Raw genomic sequence first — 20,259 nt, 5'->3', positions numbered from 1 at the left:
TTGTATTTTTAGTAGAGACGGGGTTTCACCATGTTGGCCAGGCTGGTCTTGAACTCCTGTCCTCAAGTGATCCGCCCGCCTTGGACTCCCAAAGTGCTGGGATTACAAGCGTGAGCCACTGTACCCAGCCGCACTGATTTTTAAAAAACCTCCTGAGATAGAAAAATCCACTCCACAAGACTCAATATCATGCCTTACCACTTTAAGGCAATTTCCACCAACTATTCCCACAGGTACCCTGACCAATTTGGTTGTAATCGTTTAAACATGAATACAACATTGCCATTTTAAACCTAAATCATAATAGGAGAAAGTGGCTTGATCACTAATCAACAGCATTAGTAATGGGCACTCAAGATGACTAATGAGCTACCTTATACTGGTTAGCTGAGGGCAGCTCATGTTTCTATACCGTCCTTGTTTTTCTGAATAGACAAAATAAATAAATAAAAGTCAAACAAAACAAAAGCTTGTTGAGGCATCAGGCAACAAATCAAAACCAGAGCAAGCAGTACTATGAGCAAGATAAGATACACAGAAATAGCAATACAGAGGACTCCAGCCAATTTAAAGACCTGACGCAGCAACTGCCCCCAAGGAAACATATTATTTAGCTGCAACATAAAGGAAATCTCCAGGAATGTAATAGGTAGGAAAATTCAGCTCAAAATGACCAGCTATTATTGGTACTTTCCAGTAGCAGCCCAATCTAGGTTGGCCTAAGAGAACACTGGATCATGATTTCAAACCCTACTTTAGTTAGTTAATAACATCCCACAGAGTGAGAAAGACTACGCTGATTCTAGCAGGAATTCATAAATTAGTCTTCACAAGGAAAGGAAGGAAAAGAAGGAAGGGAGGGAGGGAGGGGAGAGAAAAACAAAGAGAGAGAAAAAAAAGAAAACAAAACTATCAAGCATTAAAAAAAAAAAAAAAAAAATCATAGATTCAGTAAGTGACTTGGAGGTGGTTCAGAGCCCTAGGGTGATGGGCTGGCACCAGGGCAGTGGTGTAGTGCAGCCCAAGACAAGGAAATCTGCATGGTGCCTGTCCACTCCCAGAAATGTCGCTTCTGCTCACTTTGGCCCTTGCCATCTCCAGCAGACCCAGGTGTGCACCAACCCCTTCATGTCTACCATCCCATGAGGCCTTTAGAACATGTATGTAACCGACCACACCTTTGTCCCACTTTATTACTGATGTTTTTACTGCCAAGGAGCCCTAGCTCTTGGGCAATCCTTGAGCAATCACAGACAACTAGGAAACTGGTGATTCTGCTCACATCTCAAGTTTCTGGTCTCAGGACTGTCCTCTGGAGAGTATCTAAAGTAACTAAGAAGCATTTGATAGATAGTGCAGACTATGTTAGCCTGGTCCTTCCAAAAAGTCCCAAGCTCAGGGTTACCCTCACCAAGCTTCACTTTGGGTCCTCACTCACACAGAAAAATGTCCACATCAATGTGGGCCCTCTAGTGCTAGCCAACACTGACAAGCTGACAGGAAAGAATTTTCTATAGCCCCAGATTCCAGATGGCCAGATTATCTCTATAGTGGTCTGTCTGCCAATTTTCCCTTGAAATGCATATTTTCCTGTTGCAACAGACAACAGACTATGGTAGCTTTGTTAGGGCTAATCAGTTTATGGAACAGTTTCTGCAATAACTGGTCAACTACAGATATTAACAAACAGTTGTCATTCATCTAACTTGGGTAGTAACACAGCCTACAACTATAATCCTGCCTTCGAATGATTTGGCTCAAATGCAGAAATTGTCCATGGGGCAGGGGGCCAAAACCTTGAATCTACATATACAACCCTCAGACCGGAGTGATTTTTGAAGACGGTTTGGCCTCAGAAGTTTTGCATCAGGTTTCCTTTCTTAATACCTGTGGAAAATCTACAATGACTATATACTGGCTTTTATTGAAAATCTCCAAGGTGTGGAAGAATATGAGATCCAAATGCCAGTTTCCCTGAGTGGTCTTGATGGGCCATATGCAAATCAGCAGCAGGTACTAGTCTGACTTAGCTTGCTCAGAGCCCTCCAAGACGACCACGTTACTGGATAAAGCCCTACCCTCACCCAAACAATCCCATATAAAAACATGATAGGTTGCCCTAAAACAGACTTTTGATGGAATTATCTGTGATATCCAATTTCATCACTCTCCCCAAAATTTTCAGCCTTCACAAAGATCCAAACCACTCTGCAGCTGGTCAATAAAGCCAGATGTAATCCTTCTGTGGAAGTCTTGGAACTATACCTCAATGCCCCTTTGAGGTTTTTGGGGTTTGTTTTTTAATTATTTTTTTTCTTTTGTAGAGACAGGGTCTCACTATGTTGCCCAGGCTTCTCTCGAATTCCTGGGCTCAAGCAATCTGACTGCCTCAGCCTCCCAAAGTGCTGGGATTACAGGCATGAGCCATTGCACCTGGCTGGTTTTATTTTTGTCTGAGACACGGTCTCACTCTGTTGCCCAGGCTGGAGTGCAACGGCGTGATCATAGCTCACTGCAATATCAAACTCCTGGGCTCAAGCGATCCTCCTGCCTCAGCTTCCTATGTTACCAGGTGGGCCACAGGTGTGCACCACCACGCCTGGCTAATTTTTTGATTATTTTGTTTCCCAGGCTGGTCTCAAACTCCTGGGCTCAAGCAATCCTCCTGTCTTGGCCTCTCAAAGTGCTGGGATTATATGCACCCAGCTCAAGGTTTTTTCTTGTTTGTTTGGTTGGCTTTTACAGAGATGGGGTCTCACCATGTTGCCCAGGCTGGTCTTGAACTCCTGGGCTCAAGAAATCCTCCTGCCTCAACCTCCCAAAGTGCTAGAATTACAGGCATGAGCCTTATTTACCATGATTTCCTTTTGAAAAGCACATGATTAGGGATAGACAGGTTTTAAGAAGCTAGGAGATTATGTCCTAAAGTGTTTTAATTGATTATGTTTGGCCACATTTTAAATCACCCTTAAAATATTTTAGCTCTCCAGGCCAGGGAAATCTATTTAAACTTTAAATTGCATTTCTTCTGTAGTGGCATAAGTGTGTGCAAGAAGTGGGTTTGGAAGGATTGTTTTTATTTACATCTAGTCAATCTGCAATCTTTGTTGGTCATGCCCACGACTGCTCCAGGCTACTTTACAATATATACAAACATGCCAGGAGTGATAGCTCACACCTGTAATCCCAGTACTCTGGGAAGACGAGGCGGGTGGATCACTTGATGTCAGGAGTTCAAGATCAGCCTGACCAACATAGTGAAACCCCGTCTCTACTAAAAAAATACAAAATTGGCCGAGCATGGTGGCGCACGCCTGTAATCCCAGCTACTCGGGAAGCTAGGCAAGAGAATCACTTGAACCAGGAGGCAGAGGTTTGCAGTGAGCTGAGATAGCGCCACTGCAATTCAGCCTGGGGACAAGAGTGAAACTCCATCTCAAAAACAAAAACAAAAAAAAAAAAAACACACAAAATATATATATATACACGCACACACACAGCATTATATGTATATATACACAAACACAGCCTTAGGTGGGTTGAACGTGGACGTGGTAACCATCAGTGCACCACCATAAATGTTGTTGGGAAAAAAATATTGGTACTCAGTGGTATGGAGTTGGGCTATCAAAAACTAAAGTCTAAATCTAGTAAACTCGAGGTGGAATACTCAAAATGATGAGTAACTGTCTATTTCAGCTTCTCTGTAAGAGAATTCATGTTTACAGACAATGATTAAATGATGTAAGTTATAAATTAAACAAAGAATTCTGTTTTGCACTCTAGTCCACACATTTAGATTAAAATTTTAAAGTCGGGGGGAGCCTGAATACAACCACTGATACGTTATCAATCCTATCTTTCAGTCTACCAAACTAGCCACAAAAAAATTGAGAATACTGTATTAACTAAAGCAAAAAAAACAATTTCCAAAGCCCAATGTTTACACAGAAATGGATTCTAATTTAACATTTTCTAAACAAGAGACCAATTAGCCTAGGCTCACAAGTATTTGGTAAGAAACAGAAATTGTTTTCTGTCCCCCAATAAAAATCCCTCAGTAATATAAAAGTGAGAAAACTCAAATATTATGCATCAAAAGGCTCAGGTGTTAAGAAACTACACAGATACTGTAGTTTCTGTCTTTTTGATCATCTCCTCCTGTTTTCAGATATTGGAAAAAAATCAAAAACCAAAACAAACCCCATCTTCTTCCTTAACACGATGGTACTACTAACAATTTCATTACTGCTTCTGGACTACTAAGAGAGAGAAAGCACTACCTGTGGGATTTGAACAATTTGAAGAGGGAGAGAAAAAATGCTACAGTGAACCAGTCAAGGACTATATAAAACAAGCTTGTACTTCTGGCTACTTGTCTGGCTCTTTGAGACAAAACAAACAAAAAACCTAAGAGCAAATACGAATGAAGAAATGAATTAAACCAGAGGTTCTTACCCTTCTTTGGGTCATGAATTCCTACAGGAATCTGATGAAAGCTATGGACATCTTCCCCAGAAAAATATTCACATAATATTTTGCATATAACACTAGGGGAATGTAGATTTATTGAAAACTATTTACAGACCCAAGGTTAAGAGCCACTGAATTAAGCCAAATCTGGTTTAGCCTGCCCTTAGCAGCAGCTTAAAATTCAGAAATTACCTGCTGCTGGGAAAAAGGAGAAAAGGGAGGGGGAAAAAATGTTGCAGTTAAATGAAGTCAAGGGCTATACAAAGCAAGGCCACGAAGCAAGCCAGACAATGCTCCCAATGTGTCCTTACCTGTCAAGGGCTGGCTGAGTTCCGCCTGCACTTTACCCTTCGCTGATCCTTCCAGAGGTAAACCTCTGTCCCCTTTGTAGAGTTTCGGTTTAAATGGAGAATCTTTCTCTTTACCTTTTGATCCTTTAGGCCGGCCTGCTTGCTTCTTCTTGGATTTGCCATCCCCCTTCACACCCAGTAGTGGATGGACTTCTGCAGGACAGACAGACATGGAAAGGAATCCACATGACACCAGTCTCATTATCCCAACCACAACTTTGTTGAGCAAAGAATGTTGCTTTGTGTCCCGGATCGATTAATAATTATAAAGAGAAAAGTCTGTCTTATTTCTATAACTATAAAACAGTGGTCATTAAATAAGAGATAGTTGCTTGGCCAAAAGGCACACATGGCTTATATCAAGCTTGTCCAATCTGTGGCCCACAGGCTACATGCGGCCCAGGACAGCTTTGAATGTGGCCCAACACAAATTCATAAATTTTCTTAAAACATTATGAGTTTTTTTGTAATTTTTAAAAATCTCATCAGCTATCATTACTGTTAGTGTATTTTATATGTGGCCCAAGACACTTATTCTTCCAATGTGGCCCAGGGAAGTCAGAGATTGGACACCTCTGGCTTATATGTTCATGCCAAGCCACGGTAACTCTAAATTGAACAAGTACCTGAAAGATGCACTAATTCTATCAAACCAAGCCAGAAGAAGGAACACACACAGATGCACACATACATACACAGAGAGGCATGTGAGAGCAGGAAGAGAATGGGCTTTGGAATAGACTAGAATGAGAATCCTGACCCCACCACTTCCTGTGAGACTTTAGGCAAGTTTACAGAACCTCTTACACATAACCTCAGCCTAAATTTTCTCCTTTAAAAAGCAGGTAAAACAACTTGCAGTGTTGATGTAAAAGTCAGCAATGGTACATATACCAGTGTCTGAAACAGAGTAGACACAGAAATCAATAGCATCACGAAAATATGTAGTTGCAAAATGTGATCGGCCGTTAGCTAAAAGAGAAGAGGAAGGGCTGGGCGCAGTGGTTCACGCCTGTAATCCCAGCACTTAGGGAGGCTGAGGCAGGCGGATCACTTGAGGTCCGGAGTTCCAGACCAGCCTGGCCAACACAGCAAAACCCCATCTCTACTAAAAATATGAAAATTAGCCAGGCGTGGTGGGGCATGCCTGTAGTCCCAGCTACTCGGGAGGCTGAGGCAGGAGAATTGATTGAACCCAGGAGGCGGAGGTTGCAGTGAACCAAGATCACACCACTGCACTACAGCCTGGGCAACACAGCGAGACCCTGTCTCAAAAAATAAATAAATAAATAAATAAAATAAAAGAGGAAGAAGGATGCTCAATAGTAAACACACACACCCATCCATCCCTACTTATCCCAAGACATGATAATAAAGGCTTCCCAAGTCAGACTGTAAAAGGTGGCAGGAAGGATGATGGATGATTGTCCAAGTCTAACTGGTATTTTACATCTAATAAAACCATTCTATGGGGAAACATTTAAAAGAAGAATGGTATGATAAACTGAGCCGGCTGCCAGAAGAATTAAAGTGCACATCTTAGGCAAAGTACTGAAGGGCAGAATTTCTCCATTTTAAGAGAGAAGTGAACACAGATGCAATCATTATAAAGTTGTAAAACACTATAAAATAGACTCATGGGAAAATTCCTCTAAGGTGAAATCGCTCAAACAAGAAATTACCAGGTTGCGCTGGGGAGTAGAGAGTGGCGTCTGCCAGGCCAGAGGGAGAAGATGCAGCCTCTTACCATCATTTGGTACTCCTTGAAGTTCTATATTGGTTGTTTTGGGTTTCTTCTTAGGTGGCTGGGACCCATCTGCTGAGGACTGCCTCTTCTTCTCTGAACTAGCCCCTTCATCCATCAAGGAGGTTTGGACTGCATCCGGTGGGGGGCCGTAAGGATTTTCTTCTGGGTCTTCTACCTCAGGGGCAATGGGTAAATACAATAGAGCCTTTGAATCTTCCAGCTCTTCATCACTATTTGGAGCAGGATCAGACAAGGGATTGGAAAAAAGAGGAGATAGTTGCTTAAACCATGAGCCCTTCCTCTATCACCTATATTAAGCATAAGCAACAGGTATGGATCTAGAACTTTAAGAAAGCTAAGATGAATAAAAGGGAATCAAACAATGTAATTGATAAAATTGGTGATAAAAATAAACAGGATAAATGAATTATTTTGGTTCCTTAAAATTCTCTATCAGGGAGAAGTGAAAGGAAAATAGGACTAGAGAAGAAAGGCTACATTGGATTTCTTGTACACCAAACGAGTTATCTCTTTTAGCTAATAACAGACGGGACTGAAGGGATAGCCAGGGAAACTGCGGAGTACTCCCCCAGAGACCAGGAGCAGCAGTAGCCAAGGTGCCCAGTCTTCCGGGCCGGCTCACCTGCTACAGAAGGCAGCGATAGGGTCCACGCTGGTGACATCCACTTCCTCATCTTCTGCAGCATCAGCCCCTGCAGGACAGAAACACAGGAGATGTTTGAGAAGAAATGAAAAACTGCTTTTTATTTGCAGCTTCAAGGTTTTCATAAGCTGAAATTTCAGAGAAACAAAGGAGGAAAACCAAACATTCACTTAATCATTTAACAAATATGTGCTGAATTTCCACCCTATCCTAGGCACTGAAAATACTGCAATGACCCAGAAAAAGTTGGGAACAGCTCTTCAGTAAAAGGTTCATAGTCTAACTGGGGAGACAGAGAGACAGTTTCAATTTAATACAGTAATGGCATGTGTAACATGCTCAGGATATGGGAAGGAGGAACAATTTATGTGGAAATCTGGGAAGGTTTGACAGAATGTAACCCTATAATCTAGAACATTCTGCTTCCCTGGAGGTCCTCCTAAAACACATTAGGCATGCAAGTTATCTAATATCACAAGTGAGGACCAGCACTTTGAAACTAAACAATCAACCTCATTCCCAATCCTGATTCCTGGCACTATCAAGTATCTCGGGGGTCAATAATCTGTGGCATTAATTACTCACTGACAGTGCCAACTGGGCATCCTAAGCATTCACCCGCACAAACCTTACTATGTTATAAAGCCCTGTGTTAGACACCATGGGGATAAAAAGTCAAATCTTTATTCTCAAGGAGCTATCTAGAAATTCAGAAGAGATAAAATCACAGTCATAATCATAATGGAGATTAACATCTTAGTGCTTATTATGGCCTAGGCATATACTAAGTGCTTTACATGAATTATTTCACTTACTCCCCACAACCCTAAAAAGCAGGTACTATTATTGTCCCTATTTTACAGATGAGGAAATTCAGTTTAAGTCGTATTTTGCCCAAGGCAGTCAGACTTCAGAGCCCAGGTTCTTGACCCTTCTCTTACTGACAAAGGAGTGACAGAACACACGGGAAAAGCTGAGCACTCTTAGCATGGTGAGTTCTTTGCTAGGTGCTGCATGTATGTCCTCACTTAGTCATCTGCAATTAATCAGGAAATACACAATGATATGTTAAGAGAGCTGCTTGAGCCCTGGTAATACCCATATAAGCCCTCAGTTAACATCTTATAAATTAAGGCTCTCCATACTGTGGAGACTGTGTAAACTTAAAGAAAAAAGAAGGCCAGGCACAGTGGTTCATAGGACAGGCACAGTGGCTCATGTCTGTAATGCCAGCACTTCGGGAGGCCAAGGTGGGTGGAACATCTGAGGTCAAGAGTTCCAGATCAGCCTGGCTAACATGGGGAAACCCTATCTCTACTAAAAATACAAAAAATTCGCCGGGAGTGGTGGCAGGCACCTGTAATCCCAGCTACTCAGGAGGCTGAGGCAAGAGAATCACTTGAACCCAGGAGGCAGAGGTTGCAGTGAGCCAAGATCACACCATTGCATCCAGCCTGGGTGACAAGAGCGAAATTCCGTCTCAAGAAAATAAAAAGGTGTGGGGTGGAGGGGCGACATTTTAGATGAAGTGCTAAAATAAATTTACAACACAAATGAAGAATATTAAGTAAAGCAATCATTTTCCCTTTAGGAAATCCTGTCTGCAATTGAGAAATATTACCTGTCTGCTCAGGCTCACTCTTATCTTCATCTTCAATATCAAACTCTGATTCCCTTTCTTCGTATTCTACATTTTCATCCAATTCTTTGAAGTCTGGTGCAAATGCACTCCAGTTTTCCTATACAACAAAATATACTACTTAACCATATGTGAAAGCAATAATCTGTAATCTACACAGTAATGATAAAATGAAAGATCTGAGCATGAAAGGAATTCACAATTCTTAGATTAAATTTGGCAGACAAGAAAAAAATGGGTATCTGTAAGTTTTACTAGCTTAGGTATTTTCTATCTTAAACATTCTAAGTTATTAACTGTAGCTCTTTTGAATCACTGCCTTCTTTGCTCATTTTAGGAATTTAGAGGTAAAATGTTAAATCTTCTTGTAAGTACACTGATTACAAACATAATTTAAAGGTGTTCAAAGTAAAATTAAGATGTAAAACAGAAACTGAGCTGAAAGTAAGAAAAGCAAAAGAAAAATGTTATCTCAGATAAATAATAGAAAAATGCAACAGAAAGTTCACTAGAGTTTCTCCCTGAAAAGAGCCAGAAAACCAACTTGGGACCAAGACCTTCCCACCAAAATAAAGTGCAACTAGATGCACTGAACCTATGTAATTTAGGTTGCGAGAATCATATGCAAAAGAAAATAAAAACGTAATTTTTAGCTTCCTATGTATAAAGTTCTTTGATAAAAAGAAGGGGTATCTAGTTTCAAAGCAAGTAAAATAGAATACTTACTACTTGATTCTGTGCCCAGATAGATACCACTCCACTGGAAATGGATGCTATGATGGGTCGGACAGGATGCCACTAAATTTTAGCGAACGAAAGAAAAACAGGTTGTTAAGAACAGATTTCAGATTTTTTGGATTATGTGACTAACAAAAGCAATGTCCTAATGTACTCACAGCTACATCCAAGAGGAGTTCTCCTCTCGTCCCATGGAGAATCTTCACCAGGTTGCCAATGCTCTTCTCCCAGATGTACAAGGCATGCTGCCGGGCAGAACCTGCCACGATGTATTCCCCATCCCCAGAGAAACAACATTTCTTCCATGGGGTCCTAAAGGACAAGGAAAGTACCAAGGAGAGCTGGAACTCAAGCCCAGGTCATGAATGATCGCATATTCTTCTAGGTTGTGATACGTACCTATTCACCAAATCCTGCAATTTCTGCATAGGTTCAGGCTCTCCATCTCTTCCACATGTTAAGATTTCTCTGCCATCATAAACTCTGATTATTCGATCTGCTGTGTTAATTAAAAAGCAACTACGGGAAGGATAAAAATATCAACACCAGAGGTCAGAAATCTGTTCCTTAGTACCACAAAACGACTAATAAACTAGGGAAGAATTGAGGAAAAATCAAAGTAATAGACTAGAATATTTATATATTTACTTGTCATCTCCCAAGCCAAAATACAATTTGAAGTGGGAATATGTTTTATACTTCCTGTGTATCCCTGAACCCAAAATATACAAACTGTCAGTATTAATTAAGTTCCAAGACCTCTCTAATGAAACCAGCTTCCTAAATTCACAAGTTTACAGTGAAATGGATATAAATACTTCATTTCTCTGGCCTGTTTTACACATATTTTTTTAAATGAGGTAATAAACTAAATATGTCATTTTAAAATGTCATTTTTACTGTAGTGACATTGAATATTTTAGAAATCTGTATAAAATACTAGTTATTTCATCACTTTCTTACAGACTTCACTGACTATAACCTTTTCTTAATTCAAGAGAATTTTGAACATTAATATCCTCTAAGTCAGCTGTTCCCAACGTTTTTGGCACCAGGGACTGGTTTTGTGGAAGACAATTTTTCCACGGACCAGGCTGGCGGGAAGGTTATGGTTTCGGGATGAAACTGTTCCACCTCAGATCATCAGGCATTAGATTCTCATAAGGAGTGTACAACCTAGATCCCTCACATGTGCAGTTCAAAACAGGGTTCGTGCTCCTATGAGAATCTAACGCTGCTGCTGATGTGACAGGAGGCAGAGCTCAGGTGGTAATGCTCACCTCCAGCTGTGCGGCACGGTTCCTAACAGGCCAATCCTGGTCTGTGTGGCCCGGGGGTTGGGGACCCCTGCTCTAAGTCATGTATGGGTGTTCCTAAACAAAATAGGAGGACTATTACCTCTTACTGACAACCTATTTCCTATTTCTGTTGATATATTCTATGACTTCTAATTAGGTAACCAAACTTACCAGAATAACATCCAGAATTAAAAGGGTAAATAGGCTGTATTCAGTTACAATGTGAATTTGATGACATCAGTTCTGATGATAATAACAGTTAATATATACCCAGTGCTTACTATACGCCAGGCATTTTGGTTTTAAGCACTGACCACTTACTTATTTTTCTGTAAAGTAACTGCCTGATAACCTCCAGATAAGGAAGATGTAACTACTGCAGGAAATGTTATGAACTCAAAAACCAGATATTTTAAGTTTCTAAAAACCTTAAGTACATTTTAAAAAAATGTTTAAGTATAACATACATGAAAACTGCAAATCTCCATGTATTTTTGCATTCTATTCACTCTTAGAACTGTCCCTTAAAAGGTAAGATCTCACTCACCTCCCCTTCCGGGCAAACTCAATTGACTTAATGGCCGTAGTATTGCTTGTTCCAGTTGTTACTCTGAAGGAAGCAACAAGATCCTGAGAATCTGTTTTTAGGACCAAAATCTAAAGTTTAAAGGAGGAGGGAAAAAAGTAAGCGTTCCGATAACTAACAATAATTAGATTTGGCTTGTTTCTAATACTGCATAAAGACTGGGTAAAAATGCAAATATCTCTATTCCCATATATTTAACCTGATTAACTGGCATTGCTGTTTTGCCTCCTTAAATAAGACAAGGTCTTAATCTATTCTTTTTTTTTTTTTTTTTGAGACAGAGTTTCGCTCTTGTTGCCCAGGCTGGAGTGCAATAGTGTGATCTCGGCTCACTGCAACCTCTGCCTCCTGGGTTCAAGCGATTCTCCTGTCTCAGCCTCCTGAGTAGCTGGGATTACAGGCATGTGCCACCACGCCCGGCTAATTTTGTATTTTTAGTAGAGACAGGGTTTCTCCATGTTGGTCAGGCTGGTCTCAAACTCCCAATCTCAGGTGATCCACCCACCTCGGCCTCCCAAAGTGCTGGGATTACAGGCATTCACCACTGCGCCTGGCCAATCTATTCTTAAAATATGATGTTTAGCATTATTCACAATAACCAAAATATAGAAGCAACCCAAGTATCCACAGAAAAGCCATATAAACAAAAGTGGTATATACATAAAATGGAGTATTATTGAGCCTTGAAAAGGAGAAGGAAGATTCTGACACATGCTACATACATGGATGAAGCTTGAGGACATTAAACTAAGTGAAATACGCCAGTCACAAAAGGGCAAATACTATATGATTCCCCTTATATGAGGTACCTGGAATAGTCAAATTCATAAAGAGAGAAAGTCAAAGGGTGTTTCTAGGGGCTGGCGGAGAGCAGGGAATGGGAAATTATGATTCAATAGGTACAGAATTCCAGTTTTACAAGATGAAAAGATTTCTAAAGATGGTGATCATTGCACAGTAGAGTGAATGTACATTAATCACCACTGAACTGTACAGTTAAATATGGCTGAAATGGTAAAATTAATGCTGTTGTGTATTTTATCACAATTTCTTAAAAATCACCTTTCTAGGCCGGGTGTGGTGGCTCACACCTATAATCCCAGCACTTTAGGAGGCTGAGGCAAGTGGATCACCTGAGGTTGGGAGTTCAAGACCAGCCTGATGAACATGGAGAGACCCCGTCTCTACCAAAAATACAAAATTAGCCAGGCGTGGTGGTGAATGCCTGTAATCTCAGCTACTTGGGAGGCTGAGGCAGGAGAATTGCTTGAACCCGGGAGACAGAGGTTGTAGTGAACTGAGATCGTGCCATTGCACTCCAGCCTGGGCAACAAGAGCGAAACTCTGTCTTAAAAAAAAAAAAAAATTGCCTTTCTAAGGCTGGGTGCAGTGGCTCACACCTATAATCACGGCACTTTGGGAGGCTGAGGTGGGCGGATCACTTGAGGTCAGGAGTAATTCCAGCTACTCAAGAGGTTGAGGCAGGAGATTCGCTTGAACCCAGGAGATGGAGGTTGCGGTGAGCCGAGATCACGCACTGCACTCCAGCCTAGGCAACAGAGTGAGACTCCATCTCAAAAAAAAAAAAAAAAAAAAAAAAAAAAGCAAAAATTGTCTTTCTAAAATAGCCATGAAATTATACTAACCCATGTGCCCCAGTCAAAAAATAAAAATAAAAATAAATCAAGATGCCCAGTGGAACTATTCTAAGCATGAAAAGAATCTTTAAAAGGTCACCTAACCTGACTTCTTATTCCACAGAAGAAACACCTTCTACAATGTATTCCAGAGAAAAGGGCCTACACATTCCAAAAGGCAAGGTCAGAAGTTTAACAAGAAGGAAAAAGAAGAATAAGTTTCAGTACTATAAGTTAAGCTGGCCTGAATTATACAATCTTTTATAAAACCAGATATTAAGACATTTTGATCAGCAGTGTCCAGTTGATAACATGACATTGAAATTTTATAATTTCATAATGGCCCTTCATTACTAGCATCCAGTAAAGGTCCTTCCATGCTTTTCTAGGTCAAATAATCTCTATCACTCATTATTTTTAAGAGATGGAAGAAAACTAGACTACATTTGCTGCAGAAAGGAGCTGTGCTTAGTCCAAGAATAAAAACAATTTTCAAAAGAAACAAGTAAACATTAAATGAGCCAGTGTACAAGATGCCTGATTTGCTGGCTTTTAGGCTTACCTTGCCTTTTGCGTTTCCCGTATAAATATATTCCCCTCGCCTATCAAAAGATGCCACAACGTTCAAATCGGAGTCATCGTCCACCGGCAGAACAACATGTTTGGAATCTGAAAGGGTCAACATGACAGGAGCAGATTTCATGGGACACACGAGAACCTTGTTCCTGTTTAAAAATACGAACAGTACATTGGCTGTTGCTTTGGTATCAGCAAGCTGATTCCCTGTCCTTTTCCCTGATCCCTGTCCATACCCTCATCAACTCTCCCGGCCCAGGCAAATTTGAAACAGTGAAAAAGCATAAAATCCACAGGTCTAATAACAGGGAAAATTCTGAGTAAAATTAGTCTTGATAAAATAAAACATGATCACTAAAAAAAAGTAAGAGGCCAGGTGCAGTGGCTCACGCCTGTAATCCCAGCACTTTGGGGAGGCTAAGGCGGGCAGATCACTTGAGGTCAGGAGTTCGAGACCAGCCTGGCCAACACGGTGAAACCCCATCTCTACTAAAAATACAAAAACTTAGCCGGATGTGGTACCTGCACCTGTAATCCCAGCTACTTGGGAGGCCAAGGCAGGAGAATCGCTTGAAAACAGGAGGAGAAGGGTGCAGTAAGCTGAGACTGTGCCATTGCACTCCAGCCGGGGCGTTGCAGCGAGACTCCATCTCAAAAATATTAAAATTAAAATTAAAAAAATGTATTCAGGGCCAGGCGCAGTGGCTCATGCCTGTAATCCCAGCACTTTGGGAGGCTGAGGTGGACAGATCACGAGGTAAGTAGAGTTCGAGACCAACCTGGCCAACATGGGGAAACTCCATCTCTACTAAAAATACAAAAATTAGCCAGGCATGGTGGCATGTGCCTGCAGTCCCAGCTACTTGAGAGGCTGAGGCAGGAGAATCTCAAACCCAGGAGGCAGAGGTTGCGTGAGCCAAGATCGCGCCACTGCACTCCAGCCTGGGTGACAGAGCAGGACCCTGTCTCAAAAAAAAAAAAAAAAAAAAAAAGAAAAAAAAGGAAAGAAAGAAATGTATTCAGTGGAGCGAACCTAGATGGAAAGATAATATTTTATGTAGAAGGTTTGAAGAGATGTGTATTTGCCTTCTAAAACCATAAACTAAAATTATCATGAGCCCAGAGCTAATCCATATAGAATCAGACCCCACCCCAGGAGAGAAATCGCTTAAACATACTGATCTCGTGGATGATATTGGACTTTTAAGATGGGTGAAGGGAATCGAAACCTCTGGTCACAGTCGCCTGAAAGAACATCCCACTGTGACACTATGTTATCAGTGGAAGCACTCACGAGTTTATGACCATCTCGGCTCCAGCTGAGAAAAAAAAAGGGGTAATTTAGCACATATTCTAAGTATATCATACCACTCTCATGAATAAACTGTGTAAGTCACACACAGTGCTGCAACTGCACAGGTCAACAATGTTTTTGGTTTTGTTCTACGTATACTCAAATCCACAAGCTTTTCCAACTAGGCAATAAACAAGAAGGTTTGTTTTCATGACATTTTATTATCTAGTAATGGAAGCTCATAATATTTCAAGATAAAACTATAAAGTGACTCAGTGAAATAAGAGATTAAAACATCTTAGAAGAGTTTAAAAAATCAGCTGGGCTTTAAGGGTTGATATATTTGAACTTTCTGAAGTTATCTCAGAAGTAGCACCATCATGGTATAAACAAAAAAAAATGATAAGTATCTGTTATTTAAAATAATTTAAAAAGAAACTGAGAAAGAATTAATTCCTCCTGATAAGTACAGATAAACACACTGGACATCATATATAAAACGGACAAAAAAGGTTCTGAAAGGTAGACAAAGGACAGACAAGCCAGAGACTGCAGAATCTTAAGGATGACACAGTAGTGAAATCCCTGAATTTTCTTTCTGCCTCATGTTCCCTGTTCTGGGTGAAGGAGAAGCCAACAACCTGGTAATGCCAGTGGGCACACACAAAAAGCCCCAAGAAGAGCCTGCTTTCCCCAGCTAAGCGACCAGAAAAGGACAGCCCAGCAAGACAGAAAACTTGAAGACAATAACCAATCTACGCCAGCCAAACATCACAGAAAAGAACTGCAAATCCCCCTCTTAGCCAGGTTCAAGCAGATAGCCTAGACTTCACCTTTATCCAGCTATAACAAGGCACCCTCCCCACCTCACTGGGGTGGTGTCAGAGGAGGAACAGTAGGGAATCAGATTTGCATTACCACCAGCAGTAATGAGGTCGCACCACCATGGTGTCAGAGGACACATAGAGAGACGGAACAAGGAATTCCTACCCTTCCCAGACAAGATGTTATCAGCAGAGACCTAGTGGAGAGCCTAAACTTCCAATCCCACCCAGCCGTAATGAGGCCAAGTAAAAAGAAATCTGGACTTTCACCTGCCTCTGGCAATAATAAGATGGCACACTCCATTCCCCTGTGCAGTATCAGAGGAGGCCTGCTAAACTAGAAGATTTAAATAAGATCTATAGGCCGGGTGCAATGGCTCACACCTGTAATCCCAGCACTTTGGGAGGCTGATGCAGGCGAATCACTTGAGGCCCAGAATTTGAGACCAGCCTGGCCAACATGGTGAAACCCCGTTGTCTACTAAAAATACAAAAAATTAGCTGGGCATGGTGGTGTGTGCCTGTAGTCGCAGCTACTCGGGAGGCTGAAGCAGGAGAATCGCTTGAACCTGGGAGGCGGAGGTTGCAGTGAGCCAAGATGGCGCCACTAGGCTCCAGCCTAGGCGACAGAATGTGACTCTGTCTCAAGAAAAAGTAAAAAATAAATAAGATCCACAGTCTCATAATACCCAAAATGCCCAGGTTTCAACTGAAAATCACTTGTCAACTCAAGAACAAAGAAAACTTCAACTCGAATAAGAAAAGACAATCAACAGACACTAATACAGAGATGACATAAATGTTAGAATTATCTGACAAGGATTATAATGCAGCCATCATAAAAATGCTTCAACAAACAATTATGAACATGCCAGAAACAGATGGAGAAAAAAGCCCAGAAAATCTTAGCAAAGAAATAGAAGATACAGAGAAGAACCAAATGGGAATTTTAGAACTGAAAAATATAATAACAGAAATAAACTCAATAGATGAATTCAGCAGCCAATGGAGGAAAAAAAAAAGGAATGAAATAGCAAACTGGAAGATGGAATAAAAATTACCATAGACATATATATATATATATATATATGTATGTATATGTGTGTGTGTGTCTGTGTGTATATATGTGTGTGTATATATACATATATATATACACACAGACACACACACACACACACACATATACACACACACACACACACACACACACACACACACGGAGCCTCAGAGACCTGTAGAACTACAACAAAAGATCTAATATTCATGTCATCAGAATCCTGGAAGGAGAGAATACAGACTGGGATGTTAAGGTATTGAAGAAATAATGGCTGAAAATTTCCTAAATCTGGCAAGAGATATAAAACCTATAGATTCAAGAACATCAACTAGGATGAGCCCAAAGAAATCCACCCCGAGAAATACAAACTTCTGAAAGCTAAAGACAACAAAAAAATCTTGAAAGCTGCAAGAGAAAAATGATGCCTTATCTATAGGGGAACAACAATATGAATGAAAAGGGATTTCTCATCAGAAACCATGAAGGCCAGAAGCAAGGGGCACATTTTTCAAGCACTGAAAGAAAAGAACTGTCATTCCAGGAATAAACAGGTAAACTGAGATATTTGTTGCTAGCAGACATACTCTAAAGAATGGCTACATAATGTTTGGAAAAGATTAAAGGAAGGGTTTAGAACATCAGGAAGGAAGAATGAACAATGAAAAGAGTACAAATATATGAGTAGATAAAATTACTTTTTCTCAGCCAGGTGCGGTGGCTCACGTCTATAATCCCAGCACTTTGGGAGGCCAAGGCAAGCGGATCACCTGAGGTTAGCAGTTCGAGACCAGCCTGGCCAACATGGTGAAAACCCGTCTCTACTAAAAATACAAAAATTGGCCAGGCGTGGTAGCACATGCCTATAATCCCAGCTACTTGGGAGCCTGAGGCTAAAGAATCGCTTGAAACCAGGAGGCAGAGGTTGCAGTGAGCTGATATCACGCTATTGCATTCCAGCCTGGGTAACAAGAGCGAAAATCTGTCTCAAAAAAAAAGGCGGGTGCCGTGGCTCACGCCTGTAATCCTAGCACTTTGGGAGGTCAAGGCGGGCGGATCACAAGGTCAAGAGATCGAGACCATCCTGGTCAACATGGTGAAACCCAGTCTCTACTAAAAATACAAAAATTAGCTGGGTGTGGTAGTGCATGCCTGTAGTCCCAGCTACTCGAGAGGCTGAGGCTGGAGAATCACTTGAACCTGGGAGGCGGAGGTTGCAGTGAGCAGAGATCGCAGCATTGCCCTCCAGCCTGGGTGACAGAGCAAGAATCCGTCTCAAAAAAAAAAAAAAATTACTTTTTCTCTTCTTGAGTTTTGATGTTTGAAATACACATTTTAACACTGTCTTATGTGGGTCTCAATGTATGTAGAGCAAATATTTAAGACAATTATATTACATACAAGAAAGGACAAGGGGACAACAGGAAGGTAAGGTTTCTACACTTCACTTGAACTGGTAAAATGTTCACCAATACAACTTATCACCAGTTGTATTACCAGTTGATTGTGGTAAGTTATAAATGTATGATGTAAAACCTAGTAACCACTAAAGCTACACAAGGGTATACACTCAAAAACACTACAGATAAAGCAAAATGAATTCTAAAAACTTGTCCAAGTAGCCCACAGGAAGGCAGGAAACAAAAACAAAAAACAAATGGAACAAGTAAAAAAGTAACCCAAAACCGATACTTTACCCAGGTTTTGAAATCAAGAGGAGATGCTATGGAGAAACTCAGCAGGATAATCTCCATGGTTAAGAACATGGCTCAAAAGTCAGACTTCTACTCAAGCCTAGACATTACTACCTCCTAGCTGTGTGATCTTAGCAAGTTACTTAAGCTTTATGGGCTTCAATTTCCTCGTCTATAACATAGGAATAAAAACGGTATCTACCTGCAGAAGGCTGTTGAGAGAATTTAATACATACAGAATTCTTAGCTTGGCATATAATAAGTACTCAATGCCTTGTACATAATAAGTGCTCAAAAAATTATTTATATCAGAGACGAAATAAATATACTGCCAGACTCAGGACTCCAGGAACAGAGGAAGGCAGGGGTAAGCTAAGGTTGTAAATATAGAGGGGATTAAGTTAAAGCCCGCACACAAAAGGATTCTGGTGTCTCTCTTCTACCCGCTCTAGAATACCTATAGTCAGGCAGTCAGTGAGTCCTTCTAGAGAATGTCAACTCTAAAGAGGCCTAAAGGTGTTAAAATGCAAAGGTGCACAATAAAAAAAGCCAATAGCTGGATGGATGATGATGATGATGGGAGGGTAAAAGGGTGGATGATGGGAGGGTAAAGGGTAAGTTAAAATTCAAATACACTATAACAGGAAACCCAATTTCTGAAATTAACAAACCAAAAAAAAGCAATACATATTATATCAGAAATATGAAGCTAAACAGCAGAAGAAATAGCCCCCAAAAATAGAAGTCTACTGGGAATGGCACAAGACTGAGAGTGAGGAGAAAAAAGGAACAGGTTTCGTTGCTATTCTTGTAGGCCTTTTAGCACAATTTGACTATAGAACAAAATGTTAGCTATGATTCCGTTTTCCCTCTAAACTCTTCTGTACTAGGGGGTGGGTGGGGTAAAAAAAAAAAAAAAAAAAAAAAAAAAACCTACTGCTACTGCACTATAATTTTTGTTTTCTTTCACAGCAAGCTTGTATTTCTGTCATAATAGAGGGAAATCTAACTAAAAATTAAATTATAAACAAAAGTAAAAACTAAAAAAAAATTTATTCTTCAATTCCAAATTCCATAAGCTCAAGAATTAGGAATTATCATACTTTCTCACAGCTTCTTTCCCAAAGACAGATGGGTCTTTACTGATTCCAATGTGCTAAAGTCTACCTATGGCCCCCATCCAGTGCTTGAATTTCTTCTGCAGCATCCTAACAAGGGGGGCGGCAAGCTCAGGCAGGAACAGCTCTCAGATAGCTCTCTCCTGGGCAGTTAATCCCATCCACAGCACCTCTGCTTGGGAGCTCCTCTCTACTTGGAGTTAACTTGTTTCCCTACAGCTAACTTCTGTTCACTACCTATTGGTTCTGTTTTGTTTTTTGGGTTTTTTTTTCCGAGACAGGGTCTCGCTCTGTCGCCCAGGCAGATCTCGGCTCACTGCAACCTCCATATGCTGGGTTCAAGAGATTCTCCCGCCTCAGCCTCCCAAGTAGCTGGGATTACAGGTGCATGTCACCATACCCGGCTAAATTTTGTATTTTTAGTAGAGACAGAGTTTCACCATGTTGTCCAGGCTGGTCTCGAACTCCTGACCTCAAGTGATCAGTGAGCCTCGGCCTCCGAAAGTGCTGGGATTACAGGCATGAGCCACCGCACCCAGCCAGTACCTACCAGTTCTGCTTCTACAT

General features: G+C 40.9%; 1 protein-coding gene across 5 annotated transcripts in view; it reads right to left on the bottom strand.

Annotated features, from left to right (window-relative positions):
* The window catches only part of RBBP5 (RB binding protein 5, histone lysine methyltransferase complex subunit), a 216,952-nt gene that overhangs the window by 183,982 nt on the left and 12,711 nt on the right, over positions 1 to 20,259 (bottom strand). For 2 of the 5 annotated variants that reach the window (XM_055234803.2, XM_055234804.2), the window contains exons 4-13: positions 14,887 to 15,027; positions 13,695 to 13,857; positions 11,457 to 11,566; positions 10,011 to 10,130; positions 9,770 to 9,923; positions 9,600 to 9,671; positions 8,856 to 8,973; positions 7,214 to 7,283; positions 6,571 to 6,800; positions 4,785 to 4,976 (exon numbers count right to left, since the gene is read on the bottom strand). In XM_055234803.2, coding sequence (XP_055090778.1) covers positions 4,785 to 4,976; positions 6,571 to 6,800; positions 7,214 to 7,283; positions 8,856 to 8,973; positions 9,600 to 9,671; positions 9,770 to 9,923; positions 10,011 to 10,130; positions 11,457 to 11,566; positions 13,695 to 13,857; positions 14,887 to 15,027 — 1,370 coding nt within the window. Of the gene's footprint in view, positions 1 to 86; positions 4,977 to 6,570; positions 6,801 to 7,213; positions 7,284 to 8,855; positions 8,974 to 9,599; positions 9,672 to 9,769; positions 9,924 to 10,010; positions 10,131 to 11,456; positions 11,567 to 13,694; positions 13,858 to 14,886; positions 15,028 to 20,259 lie in introns of those variants that run through there. The other 3 variants (XR_010114715.1, XM_055234805.2, XM_063613677.1) reach the window with 3 other exon arrangements.

This window comes from Symphalangus syndactylus, chromosome 19 (genome assembly GCF_028878055.3).
Source record: "Symphalangus syndactylus isolate Jambi chromosome 19, NHGRI_mSymSyn1-v2.1_pri, whole genome shotgun sequence".
Taxonomy (NCBI): Eukaryota; Metazoa; Chordata; class Mammalia; order Primates; family Hylobatidae; genus Symphalangus; species Symphalangus syndactylus.
Note: the sequence above shows the minus strand (reverse complement) of the source record. Positions and strands in the feature narration are given on the sequence as shown.